Below are 22175 nucleotides of genomic sequence, written 5' to 3' on the forward strand. Positions count from 1 at the left end.
AGTCAGTTAGAAAGTGATTTATTCACTGCTGCAGAAAACAAGTGGGAATATCCTGTTAGAATGTTTTCCACAGGGAAGTATTTCTCCTGAAGATCATGGTCCCACAGAAATAAAAAATGCCAATATTTTTTCAGAAATATTTTTTGTCAGCAAAAATCCCTTTCAGCACCAAATTCTGTGGAGCTGAGGCCAGAGCTGCAGCATCTCCTGGGTTTATGGGGAGCGGGGAAGAGGCAGGAAGGCTCTGGAGAGCTTTTATGGCTTTCTGGGGCTGCCTGGAGGATCCCAGACATTCCTGCACCTTTTATTACCCAGTCCCCGCAGGAGCTGTGGGTTTGCTTTGCATTTGGCCGGGTTCCCAGCAGGGAAATTGGTTTGTTTACTGTTTATGTTCATGATGGTTTTTTCTGGCCGCGGATGAAACCCACGACTCGCGAGGCCGCTTTCATCTCCCTGCTTTGCATCCATTAAATATTCCCGGCTCCATCGCGCCAACTCCACCTCCCAAAGTGGGGGTGAGTCAAAATCCCATTTGTTTAGGACTTCTGGCATTTTGGACACACACCTGGGAGCAGCCCCTGGTGTGGCAGCAGGTTTTAATTGGAGTCCTGAGTGTGCAATTCCAGCCGAGATAAGTGTCCAGGAGATTTCAGATCGCTGCTCCTTGTAATCTTCCCAGGAGCAGCATCCCAAAAGCTCTCGGCTCCTGAGAGGAGAAGATGGAGCCATCCAGACAAGCTGGACTTAGGATCACCTTCAGAAGTGGAATCTGGGCTCTTTTGATCTTCTCTGTAGCTTTGGATGAGTTGGCCTTCAAACCACAAGCTGCTCTTGGAATCGATAGATAATTATTGTTATAAAGGAAAGTCAGGGAATCATGGAATGGTTTGGGTGGGAAGGGGCCTTAAAAATCATCTAAACCATGGGCAGGGACACCTTCCACTATCCCAGGGTGCTCCAAGCCCTGTCCAGCCTGGCCTTGGACACTTCCAGGGATGGGGCAGCCACAGCTTCTCTGGACAACCAATTTTTTAACATTTCTGTGCATGCAGTGAGGACTTTGGGAAAGTCTGGTCGATCTTGAGGGACAGGAGAGTTTCCATCCATGGTGTCATCATTTTGGGTCATCCCAAACTGGGGACATCCAGCGACTGAGTAGATGCAAATTCTTATTTGTATTTCAAGGACAAGGTGGAAGGATTGGAGCTGGTGGGGAAGTTTTGTGGAATCCATCAGGAATCTTGGCCACCCCTTTGAACCCCTGGTCATGTTCAAAGAGTCCTTCCCTGCCCATTTGCTGATCGTCCCCCATTTGCATGTCTGAGTGGTCCAGGGAAATGTTTGGGGAACTTTGAAGACTTCTGCTCTTCAGAAGTCTCCAACCAGCGTTTATTTCCCAGGAGATGTTGGGGCAGATACTCTCAGTTCGGGGCTGATTTGCCTGTCTCTGCCTCGGAGATTAAACACCACGAGAGCTTGGAATGCTCGGCCCTGCCCTCCAGTCTGCTCCGGCATTGTCTGCGATTACTTTTTAATCTGGAAATTGCCTTTGAAAAGGAACTGGAATTGCTGCACGCTGAGGTGATCTGTGAGACGTGCAAAGTGAAAGCCAGAATTGCCTTTCAAAGAAGGAAAAAAGGAACAGGAACATTACAAACGTCTCTAAATAACTGCTATTCATTTGGGGAACAATTTTGCATAATGGTGCGAAGCCCAGCAGGGGAAAGTAATAATTTAGTGGCAGATGTAAAAGGCTTTGACGTCTTTGATGACCCCAAAGATGAGCTTGGGCAAGGCTTTGAGCAGCCCCAAATTCCCAGGCATCCTCCAGATGACCTCAATGGCTGTCCTGGTTTAATGTAGGGAGAAAACCCAACCTGGAGACTCCTGAGATGAAGGACTTGGACACTCAGTTCCCAAATTGTGTCTCAGATTCCATCATGGGTGGTGGTTTAATAATAAAGGAATAGATCAGATGATGCTCCTCTTTCATGCTTTCTGCTGAGTCAAGAAAATAAAATCTGTTCCCTCAAATAATCCATTTCTCAGTACCTTTGAGAGAGAGGAAGTTTAATCAGCTCTAAATGCTTTCTAATGATTTTATTTCCTTTATTTTTGTGTATCTCCTTCTGTTTGAGAGGAATTTGGTGAAACACTGAGGCAGAAATAGGAATTTCTGCCCTTCTCAGAACGAGGCGTGCCAAAAACTTGTGCCCTCCATGATTTCACAGGGAAGGTCACCGCACCTTTCCCGATGGTTTCATTCATCCGTGTCATGGTTCCTTGGGATGCAAAACAATTTTCTGAGTAACCCAGATGAATCAGCCTCTGATCAGGAATTAACCGGGCTCGTAAGATTTGAGGATAAAAGAAACCTCACCGGAGGAATGCATACATTACAGGGAGGAAACGAAATCCAGGCAAGAAACACAAACAGAGAGGAAAAGTAAATCCCCAGCCAGGGGTATTTTGCATATGAGGAATCGTTAGCAATTGGCTGCTAATGAGCTACACGCACAATTTGTGTCCCAGGTCCTCGGGCTCTCTGGGCCAGGGTATAAAACCAGCCCGGTCTGAGGAGCTACAACCACTCCTGGCCTTCTTCTCCCTGGAGGAAAGGGTAAGTCTGATCTGCTTCCCATTTTCTTTGGATTGTTGCTGTCTTTGTGTTTTATTTTTCGAGGTTTGCGCTCTTTAAAATTGCTGGGGAGACCTCCAAGCAGCTTTTTCTCCAGGGAGGGACATTCTGTGAATGGGTGGAGGTCACTTCTGTGCTGACCCCGCATTTTTTCATTTGCGCCCCCCAAATCTTTCCATCCCAAGAAGTCCCGAGCTCTGCCTGAGCGCTGCTCAGACCTGGGAGCAGATGTGGGGAATCTGTGCAGAGTTTTTGCCTCTCGGGATGGAATCACAAAATATTCGGGGTTGGAAGGGACCTCTGGAGATCTCACAGGGCAGGGGGCACAGGAAAGCCTCCAGGAGGGTTTGGAACGACTCTGGAGAGGGAAACTCCTGGGCACGAGGGTCTGAATGTGTCCAGAGGGAGAGTCCCTGAACTCCCTTGCTCAGAGCTACCTGTGCCAAGGCCTCACAGTGAAATTTCTGCTCTTTTTTGTTTGTTTGTTTGGTTGGTTTTCTGTTTGGGGTTTTTTTTAAATTGTTTTGGGCCTTTTTATTTTTAATTTTTTTTTTATTTTTTATTTTTCCCTCTGTTTTGAGGCGCAGTTTTCCCTTGCTTTCCTGGCTGCTTGCTCCCTCACCTCCCCGCCTATTTCAGGCCTGCAGGAGGGAAAGGAGAGCACAGAGCCGCTCGGGAGGAAATGGAGCTGCCCTTTGTGGTGTGGAGAGCCTTGAGCTTCACCGAAATCCCCTTTCGACCCCAGACCAACCCTTCCTTCCACTCCCCACGCACTCCGCGCGCTCTCCATCACCACAACAGCTTAATTACGCGGCTAATTACACCTCGTTCCTTGCATTCCAGAACCCGCTGCCTTCCAGACTCTCACCCCACAGCCATGTCCTGCTACGACCTCTGCGCCCCAACCTCCTGCGGCCCCACGCCGCTGGCCAACAGCTGCAACGAGCCCTGTGTCCGGCAATGCCAGGACTCCACCTACGTGATCCAACCCTCTCCCGTGGTGGTCACCCTGCCCGGGCCCATCCTCAGCTCCTTCCCCCAGAACACCGCCGTGGGATCCTCGGCGTCCGCGGCCGTCGGGGATGCTCTGAGCGCCGGGGGAGTGCCCATCAACTCGGGCAGCTCCTCGGGGCTGGGCAGTTTGGGGTACTCGGGTCTGGGGGGGCTCTATGGGAGGTCCTACCGGCGCTCCAACCGCTGCGGGCCCTGAGGGAGCCGCGGGAAGGGATGAGCAGGAGATGGAAACGCGATGGGATGCAGGAAAGCGCAATCGGATGCAGGAAAGCGAGATCGGATGCAGGACTGAGCCCGTGCCCACCCGCTTGCTGACCCCCGCAGCTTTGCCCTGAGCTCCCGGCGCTGCAGGAGCTTGGCTTTCCCCATTTGATGCCTTTCTGTGCAATCAGGGAGGTGAAAAATGTCACTCGATTGTCGCTGGGTGTCCAGCTGTAAAGCACTGCCTGGAAATGGGTGATGAATTTTAATCCCTTATTCAACCCTTCTGTATTCAACCCTTCTGCTTTCTTTTGCTGTATTTTTTTTTAATTCTACTTCTTGCTCATTAAATAGATGGCGCATCACAATTTGTGGTTTGCAATGTTCCTTCTCTCTCTTCCTCTTTGGAGCCTTCTCTGGCAGAAATTTGCCTGTGCATAAATTGTGAGTACTAAGCAGATCCGCATTTAAGTTACACCACGCTAATCACTGAGGAGTTAGAGAAATATAAACAATGAGTAATATCCTTTTTTTGGAGGGGGGGAATATTTTCCTTTTTTCTCATTTCTGGAAGAACAATATGAAATATTGTTCTGGCTAGCAACAAATGGGGGAAAAGAGGTGGGAAAGCTAAAGCAGCTTTACGGACAAAATTTTATTTAATTTATTCTCAACATCCCGTCTAAAACTCCTCTCCATAAATTCGAACCCATCTCCCCTTGTCCTCTCCCTCCAGGCCTTTGGAAATAATTTCTCCCCGTATTTCTTTTCGGCTCCTTGAGACACTGGAAGGTGAAATGAGATCACCCCGGATCTTCTCTTCCTCAGGCTGAACAAACCCAGGCAGAACTTTCAAAACCCAACAGGCAGAATGAAAACTTAGATCTCGTCCTTCCCTTGTCGTCCTGCTAGGTTAGAAACGCTGCAATTATGTCTTAATTGTTTGCTAAGCGATGTGGTGATTGAGGGGCCTGGGTGTCACCAGGAATCCTCAGAGCAAGAACAATTACTCAGAACCTCGGGGAAGGTAATGACGGGGAAATTGCTGAACAAACATTCCTCAACATCGTGTTAAGTACCCCAATTAAACTCCCATTCCACATTTCAAACGCGGGGAGCAGGGCAGATCCTGTGATAAGGAACCCTCAGCACGCTGGGGAGTTCTGCTCCCGGAGGAAAAAATAAACGACAAATAAAAACCAGAGAGGCTTTTGTGCAACACCAACAGCGGTTTAATGTCAGAGAGAAGAGCAACAACCGAGGGCAGGGAATACAAGCAATCCCAGGGGCAGCAGGGGATGCAGAATTCCTGTTCTGGGAGCAGGGACCAGCTCAGGAGCAGCATAAGCCAGGGATGGAGGAGTCCAGACACAGAGAGGGGATGGAGGGCTCAGGGTGTCCCGAAGGGACGGAGGGATCAGGGAATCCCAAGGGGATGGAGGGCTCCAGGAATACCGAGGGGATGGAGGGCTCCAGGAATACCGAGGTAGTGAAGGGCTCAGGGTAAAAAGAGGGGATGGAGGGCTCAGGGCACACCCAGGGGTTCTGGGCACACTCAGCTGCCACTGCCAGCGCCTCCTGCCCAGTGTCCCCATGGCCCGGGCCGGGCTCCAGGGCTGGCACTGCCTCTGGAGGCTGGCACTGCCAGGGGGGCTTTAGAAAACCCCACAGCTCCCGCGGCGGGACCTGCTCCATCTCTGGGAGCCAGGCAGGGAATAGCCCAGGCCCCGTGAGGAGAAGCCGGAGCTGTAGGACCTCCCACAATTGCCAAAGGAGCCCCCATAGCCTCCAAGGGAGCCCCCATAGCCCCCAAGGGAGCCTCCATAGCCCCCAAAGGAGCCCCCATAGCCCCCAAAGGAGCCCCCATAGCCGGTGTCACCTCCATAACCCAGGGAACGGCCGTAGCCAAGGGAGCCCCCATAGCCCAGGGAGTCCCCATAGCCCTGGGAGCCCCCATAGCCCCCACAGCTTCCCAGGCCAAAGGAGCCCCCATAGCCCCGGGAGCCCCCATAGCCCCCAAGGGAGCCCCCATAGCCTGAGAAACCCCCATAACCTCCATAACTTCCCAACCCAAAGGAACCTCTATAACCACGAGAGCCCCCGTATCCAAGGGAGCTCCCATAGCCTTGGGAACCTACATAAGGTCCCCATCCAAAGGAGCCCAAATTGCCCTCATAGCCCCCATAACCTCCAGACCCAAAGGAGCCCCCATAGCCAAGGGATCCCCCATAACCTCCAGACCCAAAGGAGCCCCCATAGCCAGAGGAGCCCCCCAAGGCCAGGGGGGCCCCATAACCCCCAGAACCTCCCAGCCCAAAGGAGCCCCCGTAGCCCTGGGAGCTGCGGGAACTGAAGGAACGTCCCAGCAAGGCTGGGCCCGACGATCCCACAACGCTCTCCTGAGGGCAGGTGCTGAGCACGGGGCCCGGGATGGTCACCACCACCGGCGGGGGCAGGATCAGGGCTCTGGAGTCGGGGCACTGCTGCACACACGGCTCGTTGGAGCTCTCGGCGATGGGCTGAGGGCAGCTGATGCCGCAGGACTCGTTGGAGTAGGACATCCTTCTGTGCTGGGAGGCTGCAACGCACAGCAGAAAAGACTTTGAAGCTAAACTGGCTGAGAAGAATTGGAATTAAACTCTGTGTGTGAAATATCAGAGGGAAACAGGTAAATTCAAAGGTGATATCAAAGAAATCTCATAATTGTATTAGTCTTCATCTCACCATGATCATCCTTGCAAGAGAAATTCTGTGCTGGATAAATTAAACAAACTTATAGCAACCTGTGGCAAAGATTCAGTCAAAGGTGTAAGACCAGCGAGAAAGAAGGCAAGAGGAAGAGGAAAAGAGGCTCATAGGCTTTATGCAGTAATTCAGATTTTATGGGGATCAGTGCTGCCGCTTACCTTGTTCGCTGCAGGGTTGGGAACAGGAGCAGTGGATGAAAAGCTCTGGGTGATGTGAGCCTTTATATCCTCCTCAAAGCCACCCCCTGAGCCTCCCGTCCTCGTTTATTACAAAACCAACGCCACAGTGGGCGCTTCCATTCTGTCACCTCAGCAATGTCCCTCCCAAACTCGCGTGGCTGTGACACAACCGCTGATGGCAATCAGCTCCCTCTGAGGGCGATCCGAGGGGATCTGGGGAACTTGGGGCTGAAGGGTGGTCATGGGGTCATTGGTTAAAGCCAGTCCTGCTTGAGTCCAATTTTAATGTCCTGTTAAATTGGGACATTTTAATGGCCATGGTAACCATGGTGTGGTGCCACCTTTACCAGATGAAGTTCGCCCAAGTGGACCTAAAATTGTGGCTCTGAGAGGACACAAATTCTCCTCTTTGTCTCAGAGTAAACCTGTAAAATTTGTCCCCAAAGAGGCAGAAATTGGTACAGCCAGAAGAGGTCTTGGTTTTAAGCTAATTCCAAATCTTTCATGATTTCATTTGAAATCTCAACTTCCAGAAGTTCAATTTGAGATACATTAAAAATCTTAATTTTCTTTCCTCCCAACCCTGAAGTACTGACCACTACAGAAAAAAGTATTTATTAAAATAGTAATAAAATAAAAATATATTGCAGTAATAAAATAAAAAAAAATATTTTATTATGATGAGTCTGGGACATCCTGCAGTTATTTCTTTTCTTTCCTCTTGCAATTGTTTTCTAATTTTATGACATTGCAAAAGAGAGGCAATAAATTACCTCTAAATTGTAAAATAACTCTGTTTGTGAAGTGTCATCAGGATTTGCTGATAATAATGAGAGGTACTGGAGGATAATGACTTTAAACTGCCTCACAAATACTCGTTAATAGTCAGTGCTGGCAATTTCTGTTATTATCCTATTAAATGGAGGCTGGGAGTTATGAGGATTTGTTCTGAGTTAGCAGCTCCCTTGTTATGAAACAACATCATTTAAAAATATCAATCAATGTCACTCCTCTTGATTCCCTAATCAGCATTTGATTAATAATTTCAGTGCTGGCAATGATTTAATTTTCATTCCTGAGTTCAAATTCTTTATTTTATTACCTGTTAACATGTTTGGGATGACTGGGACAAGTACATCATCTGCCACTTCAAGTGCAGCTTCCTCTTAATTTATGAGGCAGCATTTCGCTGAAATATCTTAAATTTTAGGGGAGAAATTAAAGCCTGATTGCAAATTATCCAAATTTTCAGGCTTAACTATCAATATTCTGTGCAAAAGGGGTCTCAAAGTGGTGTTCTAAAACTTCAGCTCTTGAAGTCTCACCTGTAAATATTTTGTCCATGAAATTGTGCCTCGTGACACAGAGCCCTCAGCTCACGCGTCTCTGACCTGACGCTTCTGCCCCACTTTTGGGCGCTGACATTTCCGTGTTCCTGTCTAACACACCAAATATGAATTTCCTGTGGGCGTTCACAAAGCCCCTCATGGTCCTGGAAGGATCTGGAACATTCCCTAAGTGTCACTGCCTCCATGACATTCCAAAGCCAGCAGGGAATGGAGCAATGGAGCCCAGCTTGGAATTGTTGAGTGATTAATGGCATTTGAGCTGCAAACACAGATAAAACCCCCTCACGTTTCCAAAGCATTTGGAGATAATTGATATTTTCTTCACTTTTGAGACCCGTCTCCCTCTTTTTGTGCAGCTCCCGTGGATTTTCACGGGATTCACTTGAATTTTAAAAGACGAAGTTAATTAATCTGAACTCATCGAACCCAAAGCCAGCTCTCGTGATGGGGATTATTACCTCATCATTCACCAGCTCGATGCCCTCAAGTCTGTCCTGACATGGCCTCACGCCCGTTTTTTGCGTGTGGGGAGTGGCAGTGCAAAGCCAGCAGAATTAAATCCCTCCATGTGAGGGTTGTTCTGTGTGGGACTGAAGGCACGGAGGGCGTTTTGTCCTTGTAAGCACTTTGGGAAATGTATAAAAGCTGCCACCACTCCAAGCCTCTCCATCCACTTCTCCTGAGTTATTCGCCTTGGTGAACAGGGTAAGTCGGATTTGAGCTCCTCTATCTTTCTCTATCCTTCCTTTTCCTCATCCAATTCTTTGATGTTATGGATTGGTAGATTTAAAAATTGTGGGTCTGAGAAGGCTGTCGTAGAATAAAATGTGAATTTTCACCATGCCACTTGGAATAACCATTTCCAGGCATTTTAGGTACAATGCATGGCTGTAAAATTTAAAAATATCTGAGTGATCATTCTCACTTTGTGGGAATATAAGAGTAAATGTTCTGGTTTGGAAGCTGAAGGCTACTTGGGAAAGGACATGAAATTACAGAAATTGCTGCTTTGTATCTGACACTTCTTAACTTCCTATGGATAAATTGCTAGACTTAGTTGGATTTAATAAATTTATAAAGAGATAAAACCAGATTTGTCTCAGTGTAAGAAGTACCACCAGAGATGACACCAGATGTTTTCATCTGTGTGTGACATCTCAGGGACCTTGACAGCAACCAGAATTTGATCTTTATGGTCATATAAGGGTCAGATTTGGAAAGCAACAAACTTTGGGCTCCCACATTTTCCATGGCAAAGCACAGACAGAATCAGGTGGAAATTCCTGGATCTGAAATCTTTTTCCTGCTGTGCGTTGCAGCCTCCCAGCACAGAAGGATGTCCTACTCCAATGAGTCCTGCGGCATCAGCTGCCCTCAGCCCATCGCCGAGAGCTCCAATGAGCCGTGTGTGCAGCAGTGCCCCGACTCCAGAGCCCTGATCCTGCCCCCACCAGTGGTGGTGACCATCCCGGGCCCCGTGCTCAGCACCTTCCCCCAGGAGAGCGTTGTGGGATCGTCAGGCCCAGCCTTGCCGGGACGTTCCTTCAGTTCCCGCAGCTCCCAGGGCTACGGGGGCTCCTTTGGGCTGGGAGGTTCTGGGGGTTATGAGGGCCCCCTGGCCTTGGGGGGCTCCTCTGGCTATGGGGGCTCCTTTGGGTCTGGAGGTTATGGGAGCTCCCTGGGCTATGGGGGCTATGGGAGCTCACGGGGCTATGGGGGTTTCTCAGGCTATGGGGGTTCCCTCGGGGGCTATGGGAGCTCCCGGGGTTATGGGGGTTTCTCAGGCTATGGGGGTTCCCTCGGGGGCTATGGGGGCTCCCGGGGCTATGGGGGCTCCTTTGGCCTGGGAAGCTGTGGAGGCTATGGGGGCTCCCAGGGCTATGGGGGCTCCCTTGGCTACGGCCGTTCCCTGGGTTATGGAGGTGACACCGGCTATGGGAGCTCCTTTGGGGGCTATGGAGGCTCCCTTGGGGGCTATGGGGGCTCCCTTGGGGGCTATGGGGGCTCCTTTGGCAATTGCGGGAGGTCCTACAGCTCCGGCTTCTCCTCACGGGGCCTGGGCTATTCCCTGCCTGGCTCCCAGAGATGGAGCAGGTCCCGCCGTGGGAGCTGTGGGGTTTTCTAAAGCCCCCCTGGCAGTGCCAGCCTCCAGAGGCAGTGCCAGCTCTGGAGCCCGGCCCGGGCCATGGGGACACCGGGCAGGAGGCGCTGGCAGTGGCAGCTGAGTGTGCCCAGAACCCCTGGGTGTGCCCTGAGCCCTCCATCCTCTCTTTTTACCCTGAGCCCTTCATTTCCTCGGTATTCCTGGAGCCCTCCATCCCCTCGGGATTCCCTCAGCCCTCCATCCCCTCTCTGTGCCCAGACCCTTCCATCCCTTGCTTATCCTGGTCCTGACCAGGTCCTGGTTCCCAGAGCCCAAGTTCTGCATCCCCTGCTGCCCCTGAGACCTCCTGGGTTCCCTGCCCTCGGCTGTTGCTCTTCTCTCTGACATTAAATCCCTGTTGGTGTTGCACAAAAGCCTCTCTGGTTTTCATTTGTACTTGTTTTCCTCAGGGGGCACATTCCCTCTTGTGGTGGGTGGAGATGCCTGGCGTTTCTCACTTGGCCAAGGCACTTGGGTCTTTGTCATTTGGGAAAAGGAGGCAAAGAAACAGAAATTGGATGCAGGAAAATTTTATTGAGCCAAGAATGGCACGAGTGGCAGGGAGTGGCAGGGAGTGGTCAGGCCGCAGGCAGGCCGGGTGTCACGGGCTGCAGGAGGCCAGGGCAGCTTGTGCAGAGCTCAGCTTCTCCATGCTGGGCTGAGGCGGCACCAGGGCCTTTGGGGCTGTTGCTGGTGGCTCTAGCAGGGCCCGCAGGTGTCCCAGAGCTTCTTGCTGTAGCGGGGCAGGGCGCAAGGGCTGCAGGCGGGAGCAGCGTAGGCTCTGCCAAAGGTGCAGAGGCCCCCCGAGGCCTGGGTGGCGCCGGCGCCGTAGAGGCCGCCCAGCCCCAGGGAGCCGCCAAAGGCCGGTGCTCCGGAGGAGCCCACCACGGCCTGCTGGGGGAAGGAGCTGAGGATGGGGCCGGGGAAGGTGACCACCACGGGCGGGGGCTGGATGAAGGCAGACGAGTCGGGGCACTGGCGGGCGCACAGCTCGTTGCAGCTCTCAGCGATGGGCTGGGGCACAGCCACGCTGGTCCTGGGTGGGCAGAGGTCGTAGCAGGACATCTTGGAGTGTGAGAGATGAGGCTGAAAGGGAATTCAGAAATACTGGTGTTAGAACAGACATGGGGATCTCCCAGTTCAGTAGTGGCCTGTTCACAGACCTGCCACAAACCCTGAATGACCAGAGTTACACAGCCTTGTCCACTCTGCCAGTGCTGGCCTTGTTCCCTGCAGCCCCTCACCCCCAGACCTCACAATCCCTGCCCCAGCCTCTGTGCCTGGCCTGGCTCTTTCTGTCCTGGCCAAGGGGTCATAGCAGGACATCCTCCAGAGCTCAGGGTTGGTTTGCAGCAAATAGATACGTAAAAACTATAAAAACTCAGAAGCTGATGAGAGAAATTTTCAACATAATTGAAATCACTGCGTTGTGGTTTATGTTCAGGCTTGATCGTCATGGTCAACACCCACTGAGCACCTTAATAAAAAAATTCCAGTGTAAAACCATCCCCAGAATGACCAGACCTCACAGACTGATCTTTGCTCTGGCCCCACATGGTTTTTTCATTCAGTTTTTGGAAATGCCTATCCTGAAGAACAATATAAGAACTTCAGTCCCATCTCCCATGGATTTCCCTAAAGTTGAGAAGTTGGGAAGATCTTGGGATTCCCAAAGATTTTGGGACTCCCAAATCCCCCATTTCCCACTGGTTTCATTAAGAGTAATTCCAGACAGAAACAATGTAAAACTGTTCTAAATCTCAGCATTCCTAAAGGAATCTTCTACAACTGCTCTGGTACAGGGTCTGATTAAATAAATAGAAAGAAATTAAAAATTCATACTCACTAAGCTCCTCAAGGCGAATGAGCTGAGAGAAGTGTCTGGATGGACCCAGGCACTGGAGCTTATATAGAGGATCCAAACATTCCTGAGGGCTTGGAATCTTGCTTGGACTGGGGGTTCTGCCTGAAATAAATTGTTTACCAGCTTTGAGTCACAAAAGTTTGGAGTTTGTGGCAGTTCTGATTTCATTCTCATTCTCCTATCGTGTGATGTCGGAGTTTCACCACCCTGATTTCTTTAATCTTGGGTCTTAATTGGTGCTGGCAACTCCTGGCATCATTAGAGTGACCTCACTGGAATTACCATGTTCATTAAGCTGACTCCACATGTTGCTTCTTCCTTTACAACCTTGTCATGAGCTTGTCTGCTCCAAGATTTTGTAAGACTCATCTTTGGCTGACATGGACATTTTTCCTTAACAGCCGTTTAAAATTATCTGATAAATTAATTAGAAGCAGAAACCAGCTGATTCCAGAACTACCCAGGAATAAATGTGTTTTCCAGCCCTAATTAAAGAGACCTTGTTGGTCAGAGATGGATTTGAGGGGTCATGAATATCTGCTGAGATCATCCAGGACACTCAGCAATTCCCCAATAGTTTTCCATTGAGAGGAAGGTTTGGAATCAATCCCACATAAAAATCACTTTAACTAAGAAGGTTTTAGTGGGAAATAAAATTCAGGTGCTGAATATTCCCATATCAAGTCCTGTGATTCCAATTTTGAGGAAAAATCAAAGAGGCAGATCAAAGTTGTTCTTTAGTATCGTGAGTGCAATCTCTTATCAAGAGTGTTCTGGCCCTTCTTGAGAAAAATACTTTGTAATGATTTCACAAACATTCATTATCTGCTGTTCAACCCAGCTAATGTTCGGTGTTGTATGACATGAGCGATTTAGACATTTCACTCTTACACAACCCCAGCTGCTTTAATGTGCAGGAAACAAGGTGGTGCCTGCCATTACTTTAATTAAGTCATTATTTGTGCCATTGGAAGTCAAGGGTTAATGATTAATGCAGCTCTTCTTTTCCTTCTTTAAAGAAAAATCCTGTCCATATCTGTGGTTGAATCCTCTGTGAGTTTAAGATTCCACCTTTGCTGTATTTGCCTTATTTCAATCTATATTTTCCATTTTAAAATATTTGTTTACATTTATTATTATGGTATTTATTATTATTATTATTATTATTATTATTATTATTATTATTATTATTATTATTATTATTATTATTATTACTATACCTTTATTATATTATTATATACCTTTTTTGGTGATTTTTCAGAGCACAACTTCTAGGTTTTCACCTGTATCCTGTGCATTTTACTGACCCTTCTTGTTATTCCTGAGAAATCCCCTCAGAGATCATATATCTGCTCTTAATTCCTACACTGAAAATTGGTTGTTGTGGTCTAAAATATTGGTTTCATGCCAATGTTTTCATTTTCTCTGCAGATGAAAAAGGATTTGGGTTTAGGTTTATGTTTTGTTTGTTGCCCCAACAAGATCCCCTGTACTTGCTGCAGGGGAAGGAAAAAAATATTCTTCAACCACAGAAAGGGTTGGAGTTCTTCCCACATCTCCCAGCCTGGGGGGATTTCCTTGCCTTGATTTATATTTTACAAAAATCTGACAGTCAGAGCAAGTTGTGCCTCATCCCTGGCACAAACCCCCTTTAAATCCAATCTCTTTTGATGGGCTGCATCAAAACCCCCGTGGGCAGCAGGGGAGGGGAGATTCTGCCCTGCTCAGGTGAGACCTCACCTGCAGAGCTGCCCCAGCCCAGGGAGGACCTGGAGCTGCTGGAGGGAACCCAGAGGAGGCTCCAGGATTATCCGAGGGATGGAGCAGCTCTGCTGGGAGGAAAGGCTGAGACAATTGGGATTATTCTGTTTGGAGAAGGGGAAGCTCTGAGGTGACCTCACTGTGGCCTTGCAGGACCTGAAGGAGCTACAAAAAAGATGTACAAAAAACTGAATAGCAATCAAGTTTAATGGAATAGTTATTGATAGAGTAAGCTTCTCAAATATGAATTAGGAATTCTCTTTTCTATGAATGCGTTTGTGAAATTATGCCCATGTCTCCCAGCTAATGGAGACAAGCAGAAAAAGAAATGTATAAGATGGATATATTCTCTAAGTGTTTTCACTACTTAATGCTATGAGAATCCCTTTCCCAAGAGATGGAGTGACAGGATAAGGGGGAATGGGACTGACAGGGAGGGGGTTAAGATCCAATTTTGGGGATAAATTCCTCCCTGTGAGTGTGGGGATGCCCCGGCACAGGATATTCCATGGCTGTCCCATCCCTGGCAGCGTCCAAGGCCAGGCTGGACAGGACTTGCAGCAACCTGGGGTGGTGGAAGCTGTCCCTGACCACGGCAGGGCGTGGAATGAGATGATTTTAAGATCCCTTCCCACCCAAATAATTCCATAATTCTGTGATTGCCTCTCTCGACTTTGTATTAAAAACACCACTATTTCAGTGCTCTCTGGGCTACAAAATTTATTTGGAGAGATTCCACTGAGAAAAAAAACCCTCTAAGTGCAGATTTTCTGAGCAACAAGGGCCATGAGAGCACTTGGGAAGCACTGAGCAGTGATCTCTGCTCCCTGTTTCGTTGTTTTGTAGCCCTTGCATGTCCCAGGGCTGATTAACAGCGCCCAAAGCAGGGAGGAGCGGCCGAGCACCTCAGCCCTGATCAGATCGTTCGTAGCCACTGGGTTTGGCCAGGCCGGGCCCTGCCCTGCTCTGACTTTCCCTTTTGTGTAATCCAGGGCAGGCTGCTCCGCTCAGAGTGGCTCCAGCACTCCCAGGCCCTCTTCAGAGATTTAAATAACCAGAAATAGTCAAGTTGAATAGCTCTGTTATAAGCAGGTACGACCTCAAGTGACTAATCAGCACCATTTAAAATAAAAAAAGATGAAAACGCAAAAATTCGATGCATAGAAGATTTATTGCAGGAACAACTTGAATAAATCACAGAGAGTACAAAGAAAAATATGGGAAAAGGAGAGGTACAAAGAGAATCCAATATATAAAGCAAAATTTTATAACTCATGCAAATGTCAAGAAGCAGAGCTGAATAAATGCAAAGACCACATGAGGTTGATATAACTCAGATAAACAATAAAGATCAAAGCAAAGAAAAGAAAAATTAAATTCTGATACATAATAAATTCACAAAAGAAAACATTAGGGATTACATTTTCAAAGTGGAGACAAAATAAAATACTAAATATAGGAAAAGACAAGTTTTAAGGGAAAGAGCAAAAACGGCAAAGATTAGATGAACAACTTCTAGATTCCTCCATTGCTGACAGATAAAAAAGATTCCAGGATAAGCCTAGCAGGGCCCACAGGTGTCCCAGAGCTTCTTGCTGTAGCGGGGCAGGGCGCAAGGGCTGCAGGCGGGAGCAGCGTAGGCTCTGCCAAAGGTGCAGAGGCCCCCCGAGGCCTGGGTGGCGCCGGCGCCGTAGAGGCCGCCCAGCCCCAGGGAGCCGCCAAAGGCCGGTGCTCCGGAGGAGCCCACCACGGCCTGCTGGGGGAAGGAGCTGAGGATGGGGCCGGGGAAGGTGACCACCACGGGCGGGGGCTGGATGAAGGCAGACGAGTCGGGGCACTGGCGGGCGCACAGCTCGTTGCAGCTCTCAGCGATGGGCTGGGGCACAGCCACGCTGGTCCTGGGCACTGGGCACAGCTCAGCGCTGCTCCTGGGTGGGCACAGGTCGTAGCAGGACATCTTGGAGTGGGATGTGAGGGTGCTCTGCAAGAGAGGGCAGCCATGGCAGGAGAGCAGCCCAGGGCAGTGCCCAAGCCAAAGGCCAGGGAGCCAGAGAGCCACCAGAGAGCCGCCACCTGGAACACTTACCCTTGTTCCTGAGGAGGAGAAGGTGGCCAGGGCACTGCTTGCTGCACTCTGGCCCAGGCAGGGCTTTTATAGCAGCCCCGGCATTGCTCAATCTCCAGCCTGGCCAATCTGTAGCTGATTCCTGGGTGCCATCCCTACTATCAAGGATCTGACGTGCTAGGGAGGACATGATCACTTGGGCAGCGGGATGTGCTGGGCTGGCACCTCGGGGATGCTGACTCAGGGAGGGGCAGGGGCCGCACAGCCCTGGTGTCAGCAGCAGCAGCAGCAGCAGGAGGGAGTGTCCCCTGTGCAGATTGGCCAGGCTGGAGCTGAGCAATCCCCATGGTTGCTATAAAATCCCTGCTTGGGCCAGAGTGGAGCAAGCAGTGCCCTGGCCACCTTCTCCTCCTCAGGAACAAGGGTAAGTGTGCCAGCGCTTCTGCTGGCGGCTCCCTGCTCCAGCCCCGGCCCCTGTGGCTGGGGCGCTGCTGCCCTGGGCTGCTCTCCTGCCATGGCTGCCGTCTCTTGCAGAGCACCCTCGCATCCCATTCCAAGATGTCCTGCTACGACCTGTGCCCACCCAGGAGCAGCACGGACCTGTGCCCACCTAGGACCAGCGTGGCTGTGCCCCAGCCCATCGCTGAGAGCTGCAACGAGCTGTGCGCCCGCCAGTGCCCCGACTCGTCTGCCTTCATCCAGCCCCCGCCCGTGGTGGTCACCTTCCCCGGCCCCATCCTCAGCTCCTTCCCCCAGCAGGCCGTGGTGGGCTCCTCCGGAGCACCGGCCTTTGGCGGCTCCCTGGGGCTGGGCGGCCTCTACGGCGCCGGCGCCACCCAGGCCTCGGGGGGCCTCTGCACCTTTGGCAGAGCCTACGCTGCTCCCGCCTGCAGCCCTTGCGCCCTGCCCCGCTACAGCAAGAAGCTCTGGGACACCTGCGGGCCCTGCTAGAGCCACCAGCAACAGCCCCAAAGGCCCTGGTGCCGCCTCAGCCCAGCATGGAGAAGCTGAGCTCTGCACAAGCTGCCCTGGCCTCCTGCAGCCCGTGACACCCGGCCTGCCTGCGGCCTGCCCACCCTCCCTCTCCCTGCCTCTCCTGCCCTTGTTGATGCAATAAAGCTTTTCTGCATTCAATTCCTGTCTCTTTGCGCTTTCCTCTCTTGTCATGAAGACTCCAGGGAATGGGGAATTCTGGGAGTGGGATGGGAAATGTGTTCCTGGCTCAACTGAAAATGGAAGTGGGCAGTAATGGTAAAATAGAATTGGGAATGTTGCATTGGAGGTTAAAGTGGAGAAGGAAATGGCATCAAAGGGGAAATCGATGGATATGAAGGAGAGAAGAGGGAATGCATCACGGAATGATAAGAAGAAGGAGAAACAAAAGGAGAAGGAGGAGGAGAAGGAGAAGGAGAATTGGAAGGAGAAGGAGAAGGAGAAGGAGAAGGAGAAGGAGAAGGAGAAGGAGAAGGAGAAGGATGAGGACTAGGACAAGGAAAAGGAGCTCTGTGTACTCTGCCTGAAGACAGTCAAATTCCCTGTTCACAGTCCACAACACCAGGGGTCTTCATAGTTCTGCAGCCATGCTGGCTATGAGTAGGATTTTCCCCGTAGCTAGGACAATCCAGCAGCAAAGGCTGTCAGAGCTCCAGTACCTCTGTATCAACCTTGCCTTTGATCAAAGGACCAGGAACTTAAATCAGAGAGAAACTTGCCAATCACTATGCCAATATGTTTGATTTCCCTTTCATCAGCTCCTTCTTTCTATTCCAATTTGTCTTTCACTTTTTCAATTTCTTTGTGACCTTGTTTCTCATGTTCTCCTCGTTCTCGTTCTCGTTCTCGTTCTCGTTCTCGTTCTACTTCTCGTTCTCGTTCTCGTTCTCGTTCTCGTTCTCGTTCTCCTTCTCCTTCTCCTTCTCCTTCTCCTTCTCCTTCTCCTTCTCCTTCCCCTTCTCCTTCTCCTTCTCCTTCTCCTTCTCCTTTTCTTCCTCCGTGTAAGGCAAACTCTTCCCACAGTCCTTTATCTCTGGATTCAGTTTCCCTCTGTATTTCAATTTCTTCTCACCATTACATTTCTCTGTGCGCTTCCCACTTATCTTTACCAACCAAGTCCCCTTCCATTTACCATTGATCCAACAATCTCCCACCACAATTTCTCCTCCCAGTCTGGGAACTGCCACAGTCAGGGTGTTCCTGATTTTGGAAAAGGAGGCAAAGAGACAGGAATTGGATGCAAGAAAACTTTATTGTATGAACAAGGACAGGAGAGGCAGGGAGAGGGAGGGTTGGCAGGCCGCAGGCAGGCCGGGTGTCACGGGCTGCAGGAGGCCAGGGCAGCTTGTGCAGAGCTCAGCTTCTCCATGCTGGGCTGAGGCGGCACCAGGGCCTTTGGGGCTGTTGCTGGTGGCTCTAGCAGGGCCCGCAGGTGTCCCAGAGCTTCTTGCTGTAGCGGGGCAGGGCGCAAGGGCTGCAGGCGGGAGCAGCGTAGGCTCTGCCAAAGGTGCAGAGGCCCCCCGAGGCCTGGGTGGCGCCGGCGCCGTAGAGGCCGCCCAGCCCCAGGGAGCCGCCAAAGGCCGGTGCTCCGGAGGAGCCCACCACGGCCTGCTGGGGGAAGGAGCTGAGGATGGGGCCGGGGAAGGTGACCACCACGGGCGGGGGCTGGATGAAGGCAGACGAGTCGGGGCACTGGCGGGCGCACAGCTCGTTGCAGCTCTCAGCGATGGGCTGGGGCACAGCCACGCTGGTCCTGGGCACTGGGCACAGGTCAGCGCTGCTCCTGGGTGGGCACAGGTCGTAGCAGGACATCTTGGAGTGGGATGCGAGGGTGCTCTGCAAGAGAGGGCAGCCATGGCAGGAGAGCAGCCCAGGGCAGTGCCCAAGCCAAAGGCCAGGGAGCCAGAGAGCCACCAACAGAAGCGCTGGCACACTTACCCTTGTTCCTGAGGAGGAGAAGGTGGCCAGGGCACTGCTTGCTGCACTCTGGCCCAGGCAGGGCTTTTATAGCAGCCCCGGCATTGCTCAATCTCCAGCCTGGCCAATCTGTAGCTGATTCCTGGGTGCCATCCCTACTATCAAGGATCTGACGTGCTAGGGAGGACATGATCACTTAGGCAGCGAGATGTGCTGGGCTGGCACCTGGGGGATGCTGACTCAGGCAGGGGCAGGGGCCGCACAGCCCTGGTGTCAGCAGCAGCAGCAGCAGCAGCAGCAGCAGCAGCAGGGAGTGTCCCCTGTGCAGATTGGCCAGACTGGAGCTGAGCAATGCCGGGGCTGCTATAAAAGCCCTGCCTGGGCCAGAGTGGAGCAAGCAGTGCCCTGGCCACCTTCTCCTCCTCAGGAACAAGGGTAAGTGTGCCAGCGCTTCTGCTGGCGGCTCCCTGCTCCAGCCCCGGCCCCTGTGGCTGGGGCGCTGCTGCCCTGGGCTGCTCTCCTGCCATGGCTGCCCTCTCTTGCAGAGCACCCTCGCATCCCACTCCAAGATGTCCTGCTACGACCTGTGGCCCCCCAGGAGCAGCGCCGACCTGTGCCCAGTGCCCAGGACCAGCGTGGCTGTGCCCCAGCCCATCGCTGAGAGCTGCAACGAGCTGTGCGCCCGCCAGTGCCCCGACTCGTCTGCCTTCATCCAGCCCCCGCCCGTGGTGGTCACCTTCCCCGGCCCCATCCTCAGCTCCTTCCCCCAGCAGGCCGTGGTGGGCTCCTCCGGAGCACCGGCCTTTGGCGGCTCCCTGGGGCTGGGCGGCCTCTACGGCGCCGGCGCCACCCAGGCCTCGGGGGGCCTCTGCACCTTTGGCAGAGCCTACGCTGCTCCCGCCTGCAGCCCTTGCGCCCTGCCCCGCTACAGCAAGAAGCTCTGGGACACCTGCGGGCCCTGCTAGAGCCACCAGCAACAGCCCCAAAGGCCCTGGTGCCGCCTCAGCCCAGCATGGAGAAGCTGAGCTCTGCACAAGCTGCCCTGGCCTCCTGCAGCCTGTGACACCCGGCCTGCCTGCGGCCTGCCCACCCTCCCTCTCCCTGCCTCTCCTGTCCTTGTTGATGCAATAAAGCTTTTCTGCATTCAATTCCTGTCTCTTTGCGCTTTCTTCCCATGTCATGAAGACTCCAGTGAATGGGGAAATCTGGGAGTGGGATGGGAAATGTGTTCCTGGCTCAACTGAAAATGGAAGGGGGCAGTAATGGTAAAATAGAATTGGGAATGTTGCATTGGAGGTGAAAGTGGAGAAGGAAATGGCATCAAAGGGGAAATCGATGGATATGAAGGAGAGAAGAGGGAATGCATCATGGAATGATAAGAAGAAGGAGAAACAAAAGGAGAAGGAGAAGGAGAAGTGGAAGGAGAAGGAGAATGAGAAGGAGAAGGACAAGGATGAGGACTAGGACAAGGAAAAGGAGCTCTGTGTACTCTGCCTGAAGGCAGACAAATTCCCTGCTCACAGTCCACAACACCAGGGGTCTTCACAGTTCTGCAACCATGCTGGCTATGAGTAGGATTTTCCCCGTAGCTAGGACAATCCAGCAGCAAAGGCTGTCAGAGCTCCAGTACCTCTGTATCAACCTTGCCTTTGATCAAAGGACCAGGAACTTAAATCAGAGAGAAACTTTCCAATCACTATGCCAATATGTTTGATTTCCCATTCATCAGCTCCTTCTTTCTATTCCAATTTGTCTTTCTCTTTCTCTTTCATTTTTTCAATTTCTTTGTGACCTTGTTACTCATGTTCTCCTCGTTCTCGTTCTCATTCTCGTTCTCCTTCTCCTTCTCCTTCTCCTTCTCCTTCTCCTTCTCCTTCTCCTTCTCCTTCTCCTTCTCCTTCTCCTTTTCTTCCTCCGTGTAAGGCAAACTCTTCCCACAGTACTTTATCTCTGGATTCAGTTTCCCCGTTTATTTCAATTTCTTCTCCCCATTACATTTCTATGTGCGCTTCCAACTTATCTTTACCAACCAAGTCCCCTTCCATTTACCATTGCTCCAACCATCTCCCACCACAATTTCTCCTCCCAGTCTGGGAACTGCCACAGTCAGGGTGTTCCTGATTTTGGAAAAGGAGGCAAAGAGACAGGAATTGCATGCAGGAAAACTTTATTGTATGAACAAGGACAGGAGAGGAAGGGAGAAGGAGGGTGGGCAGGCCGCAGGCAGGCCGGGTGTCATGGGCTGCAGGAGGCCAGGGCAGCTTGTGCAGGGCTCAGCTTCTCCATGCTGGGCTGGGGCGGCACCAGGGCCTTTGGGGCTGTTGCTGGTGGCTCTAGCAGGGCCCGCAGGTGTCCCAGAGCTTCTTGCTGTAGCGGGGCAGGGCGCAAGGGCTGCAGGCGGGAGCAGCGTAGGCTCTGCCAAAGGTGCAGAGGCCCCCCGAGGCCTGGGTGGCGCCGGCGCCGTAGAGGCCGCCCAGCCCCAGGGAGCCGCCAAAGGCCGGTGCTCCGGAGGAGCCCACCACGGCCTGCTGGGGGAAGGAGCTGAGGATGGGGCCGGGGAAGGTGACCACCACGGGCGGGGGCTGGATGAAGGCAGACGAGTCGGGGCACTGGCGGGCGCACAGCTCATTGCAGCTCTCAGCGATGGGCTGGGGCACAGCCACGCTGGTCCTGGGCACTGGGCACAGCTCAGCGCTGCTCCTGGGTGGGCACAGGTCGTAGCAGGACATCTTGGAGTGGGATGCGAGGGTGCTCTGCAAGAGAGGGCAGCCATGGCAGGAGAGCAGCCCAGGGCAGCAGCGCCCCAGCCACAGGGGCCGGGGCTGGAGCAGGGAGCCGCCAGCAGAAGCGCTGGCACACTTACCCTTGTTCCCGAGGAGGAGAAGGTGGCCAGGGCACTGCTTGCTGCACTCTGGCCCAGGCAGGGCTTTTATAGCAGCCCCGGCATTGCTCAGCTCCAGCCTGGCCAATCTGCACAGGGGACACTCCCTGCTGCTGCTGCTGCTGCTGCTGCTGCTGCTGCTGCTGACACCAGGGCTGTGCGGCCCCTGCCCCTCCCTGAGTCAGCATCCCCCAGGTGCCAGCCCAGCACATCCCGCTGCCCAAGTGATCTTGGCCTTCCTGACACGTCAGGGACTTGATAGCATAGGTGGCACCCAGGAATGGGGTACAGGAATGCCCTCGGAGCACTGGAGGTTCCACATGGTTGAGTTCAAAGGCTTGTCCAGTCAGGCCTGATCTTCATAGAGTAAAGAGCAGTGATGTCCATCTGGCCTAGGCTGATTCCAGCCCTGCCCCACCCCT

The 22175-nt window shown here is 52.0% G+C and overlaps 4 protein-coding genes and 5 pseudogenes across 4 annotated transcripts; 4 read left to right on the top strand and 5 right to left on the bottom strand.

Moving 5' to 3' along the window:
• Positions 1 to 3515: 3515 nt before the first annotated feature.
• LOC102061582 (feather beta keratin-like) lies at positions 3516 to 3848 on the top strand. The gene has a single exon (XM_005496940.4). It carries the CDS (start codon positions 3516 to 3518, stop codon positions 3846 to 3848), a length of 333 nt encoding a protein of 110 aa, XP_005496997.1.
• Positions 3849 to 5508: 1660 nt separating this feature from the next.
• On the bottom strand, positions 5509 to 8268 carry LOC141725646 (uncharacterized). The gene is made up of 3 exons (XM_074529624.1): positions 8172 to 8268; positions 6050 to 6431; positions 5509 to 5821 (listed from the first exon to the last, which is right to left on the bottom strand). The coding sequence occupies exons 1-3, from the start codon at positions 8266 to 8268 to the stop codon at positions 5509 to 5511; spliced, it is 792 nt and encodes a 263-aa protein (XP_074385725.1).
• A 1197-nt stretch (positions 8269 to 9465) lies between these two features.
• On the top strand, positions 9466 to 10254 carry LOC113460554 (uncharacterized). Its single transcript, XM_074529625.1, has 2 exons — positions 9466 to 9922; positions 9989 to 10254. The coding sequence occupies exons 1-2, from the start codon at positions 9466 to 9468 to the stop codon at positions 10252 to 10254; spliced, it is 723 nt and encodes a 240-aa protein (XP_074385726.1).
• A 717-nt stretch (positions 10255 to 10971) lies between these two features.
• Positions 10972 to 11337, bottom strand: LOC141725518 (scale keratin-like). Its single transcript, XM_074529294.1, has one exon. It carries the CDS (start codon positions 11335 to 11337, stop codon positions 10972 to 10974), a length of 366 nt encoding a protein of 121 aa, XP_074385395.1.
• A 4121-nt stretch (positions 11338 to 15458) lies between these two features.
• On the bottom strand, positions 15459 to 15898 carry LOC141725647 (feather keratin-like; annotated as a pseudogene).
• Positions 15899 to 16476: 578 nt separating this feature from the next.
• On the top strand, positions 16477 to 16913 carry LOC141725648 (feather keratin-like; annotated as a pseudogene).
• A 1458-nt stretch (positions 16914 to 18371) lies between these two features.
• On the bottom strand, positions 18372 to 18811 carry LOC141725649 (feather keratin-like; annotated as a pseudogene).
• A 586-nt stretch (positions 18812 to 19397) lies between these two features.
• On the top strand, positions 19398 to 19837 carry LOC141725650 (feather keratin-like; annotated as a pseudogene).
• A 1368-nt stretch (positions 19838 to 21205) lies between these two features.
• Positions 21206 to 22075, bottom strand: LOC141725651 (feather keratin-like; annotated as a pseudogene).
• Between the last annotated feature and the right edge of the window lie 100 nt (positions 22076 to 22175).

This window comes from Zonotrichia albicollis, chromosome 30, assembly GCF_047830755.1.
Source record: "Zonotrichia albicollis isolate bZonAlb1 chromosome 30, bZonAlb1.hap1, whole genome shotgun sequence".
NCBI lineage: Eukaryota > Metazoa > Chordata > Aves > Passeriformes > Passerellidae > Zonotrichia > Zonotrichia albicollis.

Bases quoted from the DNA above. Each gene is read 5' to 3' on its own strand.
- LOC113460554 (XM_074529625.1), top strand. From the start codon at position 9,466: ATGTCCTACTCCAATGAGTCCTGCGGCATCAGCTGCCCTCAGCCCATC. The intron at 9,923-9,988 runs GTTCCCTCGGGG...GAAGCTGTGGAG, and splicing joins GGGTTTCTCAGGCTATGGGG to GCTATGGGGGCTCCCAGGGC.
- LOC102061582 (XM_005496940.4), top strand. From the start codon at position 3,516: ATGTCCTGCTACGACCTCTGCGCCCCAACCTCCTGCGGCCCCACGCCG.
- LOC141725646 (XM_074529624.1), bottom strand. From the start codon at position 8,268: ATGAGGGGCTTTGTGAACGCCCACAGGAAATTCATATTTGGTGTGTTA. The intron at 6,432-8,171 runs GTCAGAGACGCG...TGTGCGTTGCAG, and splicing joins AAGTGGGGCAGAAGCGTCAG to CCTCCCAGCACAGAAGGATG. The intron at 5,822-6,049 runs GTCTGGAGGTTA...TGGCCTGGGAAG, and splicing joins GGCTATGGGGGCTCCTTTGG to CTGTGGGGGCTATGGGGGCT.
- LOC141725518 (XM_074529294.1), bottom strand. From the start codon at position 11,337: ATGTCCTGCTACGACCTCTGCCCACCCAGGACCAGCGTGGCTGTGCCC.